Genomic DNA, 13398 nt, shown 5'->3' on the forward strand with positions numbered 1-13398 from the left:
AATGTGTTTAAATTCCATGAAAAATCGGGTTTTGGTTTATGCTATGTGATTTAAGGAGCGGTTTTCAAACATATTATTCAAAAAGTGATTTTAATTAAACGGTTTTGTTTACTTTTTAACTGGTCACATTTTGGTTCCATATACTTTTCCATTACAATATTATTGAATGGAAGTTTGTTTGGTTTACGGGTGTGGTGGGATGACGTAGCGCAAAATGACAATGCCTCCACTCTCCACTACTTTCCAATGCTTGTCACCATATATTTCCAATCCTCACCGTATTCTGAAAGCATAAACCTATTTTTACATTGTGAATTGAAGAAAACCTCACTCACTCTGAAGTTCGTGATTCATGCCCCCCATCAACAAAACCTTTTGTTTTATATCTTTTCCACATCTTCCACTTTAGTAGAAGATAGATAGAGTAGCATAGGCCTCGATCTCCTCTGTTTAGTGTTGACAGCCATTTATGTATGTGACTGAAGATAAAAGTAATAAATAGTGGAAGAGGAGAAAACGAAGTCAGGTAACTAACTAAACTACTTCCTATATCTATAGCTTCCGTTACTTAATTTGTTGCGCTCAGTTATTAGGTGTTTCCAGTTTCCACTTCCTATCTTAGGCCCTGCTTCTTCATTATTTTCATGTGTTGCAGACTTGCAGGGGAAATTTTACCCATTTTAGTTTTTTCCTTTCATTTTTTATTTCTAAAATAGGAAGTGCTGCCTGAGTCACGGGATATCTTATTTAATTAGAATCGTAGATCTCGATTTTTTGAAATGGCATGAATCTCCTACACAATATGATTCTTTAGTGAGATGTTGATAGATAATTATATATATTATTCAATCATATGTATGTACACCAAATTTTTTAAAGTAAATATCCTACTAGGCTTGTGTTTATAATGGACTATATTATGTGTGCTCTAAAATTAATAATTAATATAAAATATATATTAAAATATAAATATATATTAAAAATAAATTAAATTATATATATTTATATATAAATATATTGATAGTTAATTTTAATGTATAAATAATATTTTTTATTTATAATAATAAAAATTGAAGAATAAAAAATTTGTTTTGACTTAATATTTATTACGGAGAAAAGAAAATTTAAAATTGTGTCGCTAAAATAATTTCTAAAATTTTAGTTTCGTTAATTACATGTTTAAAATTGATAAAAATATGCCATATTAGTCTTATAAATTTAATGAGTAACTTGAAAAAATGCTGAGAAACTACCGTAATGCAATTGAAATCTTATAACTATTTTAATATAAGCTACCAATTTCGATGTACATGCAAGGCCAAACATTTTGCTTGTCCTTATCCCTACGATGCATAACAGAGATAGAGAGGAAATAGTGTTAGAATATAATAGAAAAGGACGAATCTTTCTCTCTGATTGTATTTTAAGATTTTTGTTTTTCTTTTTAATCTTGCTTTTGTAGATTCTTTGAGTATTCTTAAAATTTAGGTCCTTTTTAATTTTTCGTCCTAGAAAAATTACTTCGAAAATGTTATCGTTGAAGCGAGAGTTTACGAAGATATAAAATATTAAGAGAATGTTTTTATAAAGACTTATAAAACATCATTTTGTAAAAATGTTTACGTGCTGTATTATTAAAATTAATTTTTTTATAATAATAATAATAAATTTAATTTTTTTTAAGAATCTAATTCTATTTTTAAATTTTTAAAAATTTAAATATCTGTAAAATAAAAAATTAGAGATATATTTATCTTTTTAAAAAATATTTTTAATATTTTTATTAAAATGGTCTCCAAATATTAAATAGTGAGTTATTCACGACAAAAGTTATGGCTCTTTCTGATGTTAGCTTTAGCATCATCACAGATTGAAGATCTTGTTTTATTTTTTGTCAAATGGACCCCAATAAGGATATCTAAAGTCCTTATTACCAGGTATATCAATGAGCATGCGAATCCTAATGAAATGGAGTCAAATATTACAGTCACCTCGCAAGTTTGTTAAAGAGGCATTCTAGAAATGTAATACTATTATTTTTGTATATATTATTTTAACTTTTATATTTTTAAATAACAAAAATTTCACCCTTTTTTTAAAAGATGTTAAAATGATATTTTTTTATATTTATAAAATATATATTCTCCTCTCTTATTTGTTCTTCAGGTTTTTGAATGTCACACTTTATAAGTAATTTTTCGAAGTCCATTGTATATTCTTTTACAGATAATGACTTTTGTCTTAAATTATAAAATTTGATGAAGGTGTCTTGCCTGTAATGTTGAGGAACGAATTTGCGCTTGAGTTCATGACGCATTAATATTTTATCCCATGTCTTGATCTTTCTTTTTCCTTTTCTTTTTCACTGACGCTTGAGATTCTCCCACCATACTGACGCGTGCTTCTTCAACTTGATTGCTACAAGTTTCATGTGCTTGTCGTTTGGAATGTCTTTTAACTCGATCACTCTTTCCACTGTGCAAAGCCAGTCAATGAAATCATTAGATTTGAGTCTCCCTTCAAACTCAGGAATATCAATTTTGATTCCTAAGTCTTTAGTTTTGTGAGTCGTGTTGTGTCGTGCTCTTCGTGTGAACAAATCTTCAGACGAAGAAGAATAATGAAATGAATTTGCATTATCTTCTTCACTAGAAGAACTGTCATCACTTTGCTTGCCATGATTATTTTGAGCAACTTCATATTTTGCAAGTTGCTCTTGCAACTCCTTAACTTGACGGTGTAACTTCTCCATTTCAATCTCTTGAGTAGTTCTACGCTTTGAAACCATCTTTTACTACTATGCAATGAGGTTGATGCTTGGTGTTGATGTTATGATGATGTTGATGATGGGAATGCACTAATGATGATGATGGGAATGAACGATAATCACCAACAGAAAAGACACCAAAAAAAGAGAAAAGAACGATATTACTCGGAACTTCGCAGCAGACAATTCATACTAACGATGACTCGTACCAATAGCGAGAGAGTCGCACTAAAGACCGTACCCACGAACCAAATAAAATTTTACTGGAACAAGTCGAGCACCGACTTTGGTGAGGTTAATAACTCTACTATAGTGAAAATAGCCATAAATTTACTTTAGTTGGCCAAGACAAAGATACACCTTACTCTCAAAAAGTTTTAAAAAAATAAGTAGAGAACTTATTTCATATTCAAATCAACTTTAATTTTATCAATAAAAGGAGTATATACATATATTTATACAAATAAAAGAGAAAAACCCTTAATGATTCAGACGATATAAAACTAATTCCTAACACAATATAATAATATATGTTAAACTAGATTACTTTAATTAATGACCCAAACATAAAATACATATTCCAAGTGATTCAGGACCAAGAACTTTATCTTATATAAGATTTTGTAGATAGAAAGATAAGTACTTCTTTGGTAGGATTAATTAATATTGACATATTTCTTGTCCCCATGTCTAAAAGTCAATAGTCACTTGGGCAGATTTTTAAAAATTTTTTAAAGTGAAATCAGGTATTTTTAAATTTTTTTAAGTGAAATCAAATATAAATCCGTATTATAAGACGAAAAGTACATCTAGTGATATTATTTAAAAGAAAAATTTTAAAATTCAACTGGATCCAAGAGAAACTTCACGTGAAGCTCTGAGTCATTAGACCAATGCGAAATTCAAATCAGTTTAGATATAGTATTTTGTGAAATAAATATCACTTCGTCTTCTAATTGAATTTGTTAAATAAACAAAGAGTGATTCACTTTTGACAATTGTAGTATTTTTAACAAAAAAATATTTTTTTCGGTTCTTAATTTTTATTTTTATGAGTCTAATTAATTTTTGTGCCAAAAAAATAGAATATTAATTTTTTAATAATTAATTGAATTTTTTAAAAATTTAAAATTTGATCTAAATAAAATAACTGAATGAGAGTGTTTAAATTTAAGTAATCTATGAAGTAATTTTTATTTTTTTTATTAGATTAAATAACCAATTCATGGTCAAGATTCTTAGTTGCGTCCCCCTCGTGGGATTCTTAACTATTTATCACTCACTCACTGCAGGTTGAAACAGATAAGCAGAAACTAAACCTATCGCATATTCACTGATTCACATACACCATATCCATGGAATCCAGAAAATCGTTGCAGTTCCTTGTTCTCTCAATCTGTGTAACACTCGTTTTAGTAGTCACCTGGGTTCATCTTCCATCATCCCCCAACAAGGTGTTCCTAGACTGCACCCTCTCCTCTGCATGGTGCTCTTCCAAGAATCGCATCCAATCTTCCACAAAACCCAACAATTTAATAAAAAAACCACAACAATCATCATCAACCACACAACACCAACAACACGACTCTGATGTTCCTCACCATCCCCTAGACCCACTAACCGTCCAAGAATTCAACAAGGTCCACGCCATTCTCGCCGCACACCCTCTCTTTGAGTCGGTATCCAAATACACTCTCAACACCGTTTCCCTCGAAGAGCCAGACAAAGAGCTCGTGATCAAATGGAAGCGAGGAGATCCACTTCCGGCGAGGAAGGCCTCGGTCACTGCAATGGTGAAAGGAAAATCTCATGTTCTAACCGTAGATCTCAACACTGATGAAGTATCCTTTCACGAAAAAAGCTCTGTAGTTTCAGGGTACCCAACAATGGCCATGGAGGAGATGGTGGGGGTACTCGATGTTCCGTTGAAGAGCATCGAGTTCAACCGCACCATCTCCCAACGTGGTGTAAACATGGGGGATCTTGCATGTCTCCCTATCTCTTCGGGTTGGTATGACTTGCCCGTAGAGGAGAACAGAAGGCTGATTAAAGTGCAGTGTTATTCGAAGAAGGACACTGTGAACTTCTACATGAAACCGATTGAGGGGCTTACTGTGCTGGTTGACATGGATAAGAAAGAAGTTGTGAGCATTTCGGACAACGGCAGAGACATCCCTATTGCTAACGGAATCAACACTGATTACCGTTATTCCGTTCAGAAGCTTAACGGTGACTTCCGTCTCTTCAATCCGATCTCACTGGAGCAGCCCAAAGGACCAAGCTTCACAGTGGAAGACGGCCACTTAGTTAAATGGGCAAACTGGGAATTTCATCTTAAGGCAGATGCCAGATCTGGAATCATAATCTCGCAGGTCAAGGTGAGCATGGACTAGTCTTTACTCTCTATAGATATATATGGTGCCTGCCTGGTTACTATGGCAATCATATAAGTTTATATAAAATTAAAGTTATACTCTTTTATATTTTGCTAACAAAAAATATTAGATATTCACTAAAATTAATTATTATATATTTGTATATGAATATATATTATTTAATTTATTTTTATTATATATTTTATATTTTAATAATTAATTTTAATATATATTTAATATAATTGTTTATTGATATTATTTAATTTTATTTTAAATTAAAAAATATTATTTTAATTTTAACAATAATTTTTTAAGTGTTACTAAAGTTCCATAGATTCTATAACCATAGTATACCTTAGCTATTTAAGTTTAACAACACTTTTTATTGTTGTTTGTGGTTAACGTCTTTTTTTTTAGTATTTAATAATATTTTTTAATTTAAAGATAAAAATAAAAAATATTATTAAAATAGCAAAAATTTAACTTTAATTTAATAATATTTTTTAAGTGTTAAAATTATGAAAAATGATATTTGTTCTTTAAATTTTTAGTCTTTAATTAACTTTTTGATTTAAATAATATTATTTAATTAATTTAATTATTTATTTTTATAAAAAATTATTTATTTTAAATTTTTTTTTTAAATTAAATGATAAATAATTTTTAAAGATACTTAGTTGTAATGTTATTTAGCCATTATAATCACGGTAAATATAGGCACCAAAGACTCACGGTGTATAGTAGACATGAATGAATATAGCTGAGTATTTCATTTCTGTGTGCATTGGTGAAGATATTTTAGTTATATGTTTGTTGATGAATGAAAGGTGAGGGATCCAGAAACATCAGAGTTAAGGAGCGTGATGTACAAAGGGTTCACATCAGAGTTATTCGTGCCATACATGGACCCCACAGAGGCGTGGTACTTCAAGACATACATGGACGCAGGAGAGTACGGGTTTGGGCTGCAGGCAATGCCTCTGGACCCACTCAACGACTGCCCAAGAAATGCATACTACATGGATGGCGTCTTTGCTGCCGCTGATGGAACTCCCTACCTTCAACCCAACATGATCTGCGTCTTTGAGTCCTACGCTGGCGATATTGCCTGGCGCCATTCTGAGTGCCCCATTACTGACTTAAAGGTACTCGGCTATTAATATAGAATATACTTCCAAATTCAAAATAAATATTAAATATGAATTAAATTATTTATATATTTATATTTAAATATATGATAATTAATTTGATAATTGATTTTTACTTATGTTTGTAATATTTTTATAAAGCAATATTTCCTGATCAATGTTGTTTTGTTTGCATTACTAATTTGATGTTTACACATTTTTACGCTGTTAATTTTTCCCTGAAAAAATACAAATAAAAATGTTAGGTTACAGAGGTGAGGCCGAAAGTGAACCTGGTGGTTCGAATGGCAGCAGCCGTGGCAAACTATGACTATATTATTGACTGGGAATTTCAAACGGACGGACTAATAAGAGCAAAGGTTAGTGATCGAAATTCAATTTCAGTTTACTATTCTAATCTGTTTTAGAGGACAAGCAAGTTGATAAGCCACTCGGATTCCCCAAGAATCCGTAGACAGATAATTGAATTAGAAATGGACAAGTAGTGGTATATGGTCCCCTCCTCCACTTGCACTTAATCCATATTTTAATTGAGACTTTTCTTAACAAATTAAATGTTTGTTATAAGCATTGTTCCGACAACTGAATTGGTTGAAAATTAAATAATTGGACAAAAATTAATAAATAAGTCGAATCTATTCAATTTTTAATAGTTAATCAATTTAAAATAATAAAAAATATTTTTAAATATATATTTTATACATAAAATATTATTTTATTAAATCTGATTCAATTCAAATGAATTTTAATTGAATTATTAAATCTTTGAATATCTAATTCTTTTATTTAATTAATTACTTGTTTTTAGTTTTCCTTATTTGGTCACACTTGTACTAAAGTAAAAAGAAAACTTATAATGCATAAAAAATATTTTATTTTTTTAATTATTTTTAGTGTTCTGTTAAAATGCTATTCAATATTTTAAAATTTTACTAAATTTTATTCTGAAAATTTAAATGTTATTTTTTCAAATATCCTTCTTATCTTAAAAAAAATACTTTACCGTTTTTATTTAAATTTTAACAAATATTTTTGTGAAACTCGTAAAACTCTTCTATATCGTTGTAAAAAATCTGCTTTGTGATTGTGACTTTGTTACTCTTTGTCCCGTGTGTTAAGTGGTTGAGTTGGTAACTTGATATTAAAAACTAGTTTATTCATAATTTTGATTGAAAACATTGTTCATATACTAAACACTCACGATACTTGTATAAAAATATAATTTTTATTAATTAATTGTGTATTTAAATTATTTTTTATTGGACAGCACAAAAAAATATTTTTTATTTAACAAAATAAAAAATACATATTTAATTAAGAAAATACTAATAATATCAATTATCAAATAAGTATTATTATAAAAGGTATAGACATAGTGAAATTAGAGTCCTGCTAGGAGGCAATGGTTTATTTGTACAATATATACAATCGGTTATATGAGTTACAAAATGAACATCACCCATAATATTCAGAATAACCATTTGGTTACTAGGGATAATAAAGATCGAACTCTTGACCTTTCGAATCTAGAATTCTAATACCTACCACTCATCCGGTTATGCTAATAGAAAAAGGTAACACTAATGATTATATTTCTAATACTCCCTAAATCTCCATTGTGCGTATTGTACAAATATTTCATTGACTTCTCATAATTTCTGTTGAAATTATGATTGATTTATATTTTACACAGGACAAATTAAAAAAGAATATATTAGAGTGATAACAATAACGATAGTAACAATAATTGAAGTATATTTTTTTAGGTGAATATAAAAAAATTATGCCAATGGAAGTATTTTATTCAAAAACTAATTTATTGAAATGAATTTTAATTTATAAATATAATTATGATAAAGGCCATTGACGGTATGACGGATGACTTACATCATTACATGCGTCTAAGTAACTATCATTTTCGTCATTAGTTTTAATTTATGTCAATATCTAACTGAGAAAGATGCAAACCAAAATGATAAGGATGTTTCAAGTATTTTTTCCAAACTAATTTATTTTATTGGAAGATCTAACTATGATCAAGATTCATGACAAGAGCACTGACTAACTCACCTACATGTATGTTGAGTCTAACTGTCATTTTCATCAATAATTTTTGTTATTTACATGGGGTTATTTAATTTCACAGGTTGGACTAAGTGGTATTTTGATGGTGAAAGGAACAACCTACGATCATATGAACCAAGTTCCGAGCCAAGAATACCTCTATGGCACCCTTTTGAGCGAAAACATAATTGGCGTAATCCATGACCATTATATCACTTACTACCTTGATTTGGACGTAGATGGAAGCGACAATTCCTTCATGAAAGTAAATATCAAGAAGCAAAAGACATTGCCAGGAGAATCACCTAGAAAAAGCTACCTAAAGGCAGTGAAAAATGTTGCAAAGACAGAGAAGGATGCACAAATAAAGCTTAAGCTGTATGACCCATCAGAATTTCACATGATAAACCCATCAAAGAAGACAAGGGTTGGAAACCCTGTTGGGTACAAATTGGTTCCAAGTGGCACAGCGGCTAGTCTTTTGGACCCTGAAGACCCACCACAGAAGAGGGCTGCATTTACAAATAACCAAATATGGATCACTCCTTACAACAAGAGTGAGCAATGGGCCGGTGGCTTATTTGTTTACCAGAGCCAAGGTGATGATACTCTTCAAGTGTGGTCCAACAGGTCAGTCATTCAATACCTTTTGTTCCGTAAAACGTGTGTTTTTTTTCTCTTTAATATTTGTCATTAAAAAAAAAATATACTTTTTATGTTTAATTTTATTTAATTTTATTTCTAATATTTTTAATTTGTGTAAAAATTATCCCTGAACATTAACTTTTCTAAAACATAAGGACAAAATAAAAAATATCTAAAAATAATTTTAACACAAATAAAAAATATCCAAGAATAATTTTGACCTAAACTGAAAATATTAGGGGACAAAATTCAATAAAATTAAATATTAAGAATGTTTAAAAAAAATAACTTACATTAGATACAAAAAATACGCTTTATCCTATTTTAAATCAGCAATATTATATGATCAGTAAATATTATTATTTTATACTAATATTTGATATATTATTATTTTAGACTAGTATTTAATCAACAATAATTTTTACCCACATTTACAAGAATTTGCACAAATGAAACACATAGTTTGTACTTATATTCATTAGAGTTTACACATAAGAGTTAACACGGTTTACACCCACATTTATCATCAATTTATAAACATAAATCAATAAAATTTATTTGTTGAAGACATTTTAGTATTTGTATTAGTCAAATATTGATCAAAATTGCTAAAAGCTATTAGTCCCAAGATTTTTCAGATTGTAAATATTAATATCTACTTAGTGTATCACTACATTGTGCTGTAATTGAAATTGGGTCACATCATAGCAAGGTATAGGGAAAAAATACAATATAGGAACATTAAATTTTTATCCATATAGAGAGAAGAGAGACACAATTTACGTAAACTACTATAATAGTTTGTGGCTTGGTAGAGGATGCTATCATTGTAGTTAAAATAAGAAAACAATTGCTCGTACTCAACACAAACTAAAGTTGGACAAAGTACTAACTCGCTTAATGTATTTTATTTGACTTATAGTTAAATTGGGTTAATATTCAAATTCGTCCCTAAAAGATTACGCGATTTTCATTTTTGTTTCTGAATGATTTTTTTAATCAAATTAGTCCCTGAAAGATAAACTGTTAGTCAAATTAGTCATTCTGTCAATTGGATGATGACGTGTCACGTTAAGTGCCATGTGGCACGTCACGTGACAGGTCAGTGACACGTGGCATGCCACGTATCACTTGACATATAAAAAAGTTTTTTATTAGTCAAAATAGTCCTTAAAAGTTTAGACGTAAGTCATTTTCATCCCTCAAATTTTAAAAATTAGTCAAACTAGTCCTTATATAATTTTTTTTATTTTTTCTTCATAAAATTATCTCTCTCCTTTAATTCTTCTCAAAATCTCTCTTATTCTTTTCTATTCTAAAACATTTTTCTTACATTACTACATTTTGCTGGAATATATATATATATATATATATATATATATATATATATATATATATATATATATATATATATATACTCAAAATTGAAATGTATTTATTTATTAACCTAAACAAAGTTATATGCTCAAAGTCAAAATTTATGTATGTTAACTTAAACAAATTTATACCACTATTTTTTTTCTACTACATCTTTTTTTTTTATTACGATATTACTTATATATAGGATGTAATGGTAGTGATACTTAGAATCAAAATTCAAGAAGATCCACAAATTTTGCTTCAATTCCAAACTTTACAAAATATTGAAAATTTGTTTGTTAATTATTATTATTATTATTATTATAAACGAATTGCTTCTTAAGCGTAATACGTGCAAACATCATAATAAATTTTTTTGTGTTTCATATGTTTGAGATAAATTATATAATTTTTCTTTTAATTTCACAAATCAATGAGATAAAATGAAATAGAAAATATTATACCTATGTATAACACAGGCTACTCCGTACTAGTACATTATATAAATAGATATGCTTTATATTAAAATAAAATTCTTTTTGTTTTAAATGAAATATTTAAAAAATTATATTAGAATATTAAGATTCAAAAAGTGATTCCATAAACCAGTTTTTTAATTATTGTGTTTTACTATATAAATTAAATAATAATAAAAATTATAATTTTAAAAAATTTAAAAGATTTAAAATTTAAAATATTTACTATATTATTTAGTAAAATTTAAAATATTATATTTTTAAATATATAATCAACAATAATTTGATAAACTCATTTAAATAAAAAAAATTCACATAAAAAATTACAATTTGAAAATGTAAAATTTTAAAATATAAATGACAAAATAATTTTATAAAAATTTAATTATTTTTATTATTTTATGTAAAGAGAATTTTGTTTATTAAGGTTTAAAAAATAATATTAAAATTAGTAGTATAAAAAAAATATTATAAATTTAATATTATAAAAAAATTATATAAGGACTAGTTTGACTAATTTTTAAAATTTGAGGGATGAAAATGATTTACGTCTGAACTTTCAAGGACTATTTTGATCAATAAAAAACTTTTTTATATGTTAAGTGACATGCCACTGACCTGTCACGTGGCGTGCCACGTGTTACTGACTTGCCACGTGGTGTGTCACGTCATCATGCCACGTGGCACTTAACGTGACACGTCATCATCCAATTGACGGAAGGACTAATTTGACTAACAATTTATCTTTCAAGGACTAATTTGATTAAAAAAATCATTCGAAAACGAAAATGAAAATCGCGTAATCTTTCAAGGACGAATTTGAACATTAACCCATATTTAAATTACTTTCAAAACATTCACGGACAACAGAGAATTCATAGTTTAGAAAAGCTGAGGGAACGAAGTTTAGGGGAAATTACAGCCGTGGTCCTATTAAGTTGGTAACCTAGCAAAACTCAATGCATATTTTAGGAAGTGAAATTATGCTATAATTTGTAAAGCTTCATATTCATTTGTCATGATCTGAATGTTACTAATTTCTAATAATTTAAGGTGATGACTCTGATACAGAGTAAAAATGTACAGAGATATAAAAAAAAGCTGTAACTCTTATTTAAAAAATTTTATCTAGTGAAATTCACAATATATATCATATACTTCTTTCATTCTTACTCTATGTAACTCTGTACAATCTTACCCCGCAGCAGAGTAATTACCTAATTTAAAGCCCAATTATGACTTTAAATCTGTCTCCTAGTCCCCACAAATTAAGGTTCAGTTTATGAAATCTGTAGAATACTTCATTTCTGTATCAATTATGATAATTAGTTTGATTAGGATGTTGTTGAAATTTTAAATTTGTTAAAAACAGGGATCGTCCAATTGAGAATAAGGATATTGTGCTGTGGTACACACTTGGGTTCCATCACATACCATGTCAAGAAGACTACCCCATCATGCCTACTGTGTCATCAAGTTTCGACCTCAAGCCTGTCAATTTCTTTGAGAGAAATCCGATTTTAAAGTTGCCCCCGAATTTCAAGGATGATTTACCTGTTTGCAAGGCTCATGATTCATCTTGAGATGACTCATTACTTCATTTTTAGCTCACATTAATGTTCAAGATTTTATTGTGCGCTGAATTGTGTGTAAATTTAGCTGTAAATATGGCAATTAATAAGTGAATAAACCTTCTCGTATCTTGTAAGAAATTAAATCTTAAACAGAAATTTAAGCTGCTTGTTTATCTTGGAAAATTGTTCAAGTGAAAATTATGTGGTGCAATGAAGTCTTAATTATGTATTGCTAGATTTTCGTTTCAAAGTAACACTAATTAAAAGACTTATTTGGTTTAATATAATCTACACTATAATAAAAAAATTAATTTCTAGTGACAATTTATTTTTTCTTGAGTTACAATAAAAATTGCCATTAAAATTTTTACCGGCAATTACACACTAATCGTTATATGTCATTAAAATATTTTTGGGACAATTATAACATTCATGCATAAAGACTCGCTTAATGATTGCAAAAAACAGTAAACTATTATTTTTACCCACAAAAGTTTAGAATATTGACAAATTTATTCCTGAAAAAAAATAAAATTGACTTTATATCCATAAAAGATGAATTTTTTTTGACAAAACTACTCAAACCTTTAAAAAATTATTCAAAATTTTCAAATTATCCTCTAATTTAATATAACCCTCAATTCTAATTTTACTCCATACCACCACCATCCCAATCCTTAACTCCATCACCCCCAAAATTTTCATCTACTCCACTCTCATCCCCAACTACCATTGTTGTCACCATCATCACCATCATAACCATTCTTTCTCTTTCTCTCTCTAAACCCACCACCATTATTACCAAGAATGGGGTGATATTTGAGTGAGAGAATCCGTTACTATTGCGTACTTGGCGCGTAAGTTCGTTGTTCGAGTTGAGGAGTCTGATATTGAGCAACCTTGGTGGTTTAGGGAGAAAAGATATCAGAAGGGTGGGGTATAGGTTGCTAACACCGTTGAGTAACAGAGTTTTTCTGTTTCGCCTGTTTC

The 13398-nt window shown here is 28.8% G+C and overlaps 1 protein-coding gene across 3 annotated transcripts; it reads left to right on the forward strand.

The window, feature by feature from the left end:
* The first annotated feature begins 168 nt into the window (after positions 1-168).
* On the forward strand, positions 169-12591 carry LOC112772978 (amine oxidase [copper-containing] gamma 2). 3 transcript variants are annotated; one of them, XM_072223925.1, is made up of 7 exons: positions 290-526; positions 2897-3056; positions 4060-5145; positions 5970-6287; positions 6536-6649; positions 8437-8984; positions 12207-12591. In XM_072223925.1, exons 3-7 carry the CDS (start codon positions 4123-4125, stop codon positions 12415-12417), a joined length of 2214 nt encoding a protein of 737 aa, XP_072080026.1. In that variant the 5' UTR covers positions 290-526; positions 2897-3056; positions 4060-4122; the 3' UTR covers positions 12418-12591. The 3 variants fall into 3 exon arrangements, with proteins under 3 accessions (XP_025673797.1, XP_072080026.1, XP_072080025.1); XM_072223924.1 differs by having other exon boundaries at positions 330-526; positions 2265-3056; XM_025818012.2 differs by lacking the exon at positions 2897-3056 and having other exon boundaries at positions 169-526.
* Positions 12592-13398: the final 807 nt, after the last annotated feature.

This window comes from Arachis hypogaea, chromosome 18, assembly GCF_003086295.3.
Source record: "Arachis hypogaea cultivar Tifrunner chromosome 18, arahy.Tifrunner.gnm2.J5K5, whole genome shotgun sequence".
Classification (NCBI taxonomy): domain Eukaryota; kingdom Viridiplantae; phylum Streptophyta; class Magnoliopsida; order Fabales; family Fabaceae; genus Arachis; species Arachis hypogaea.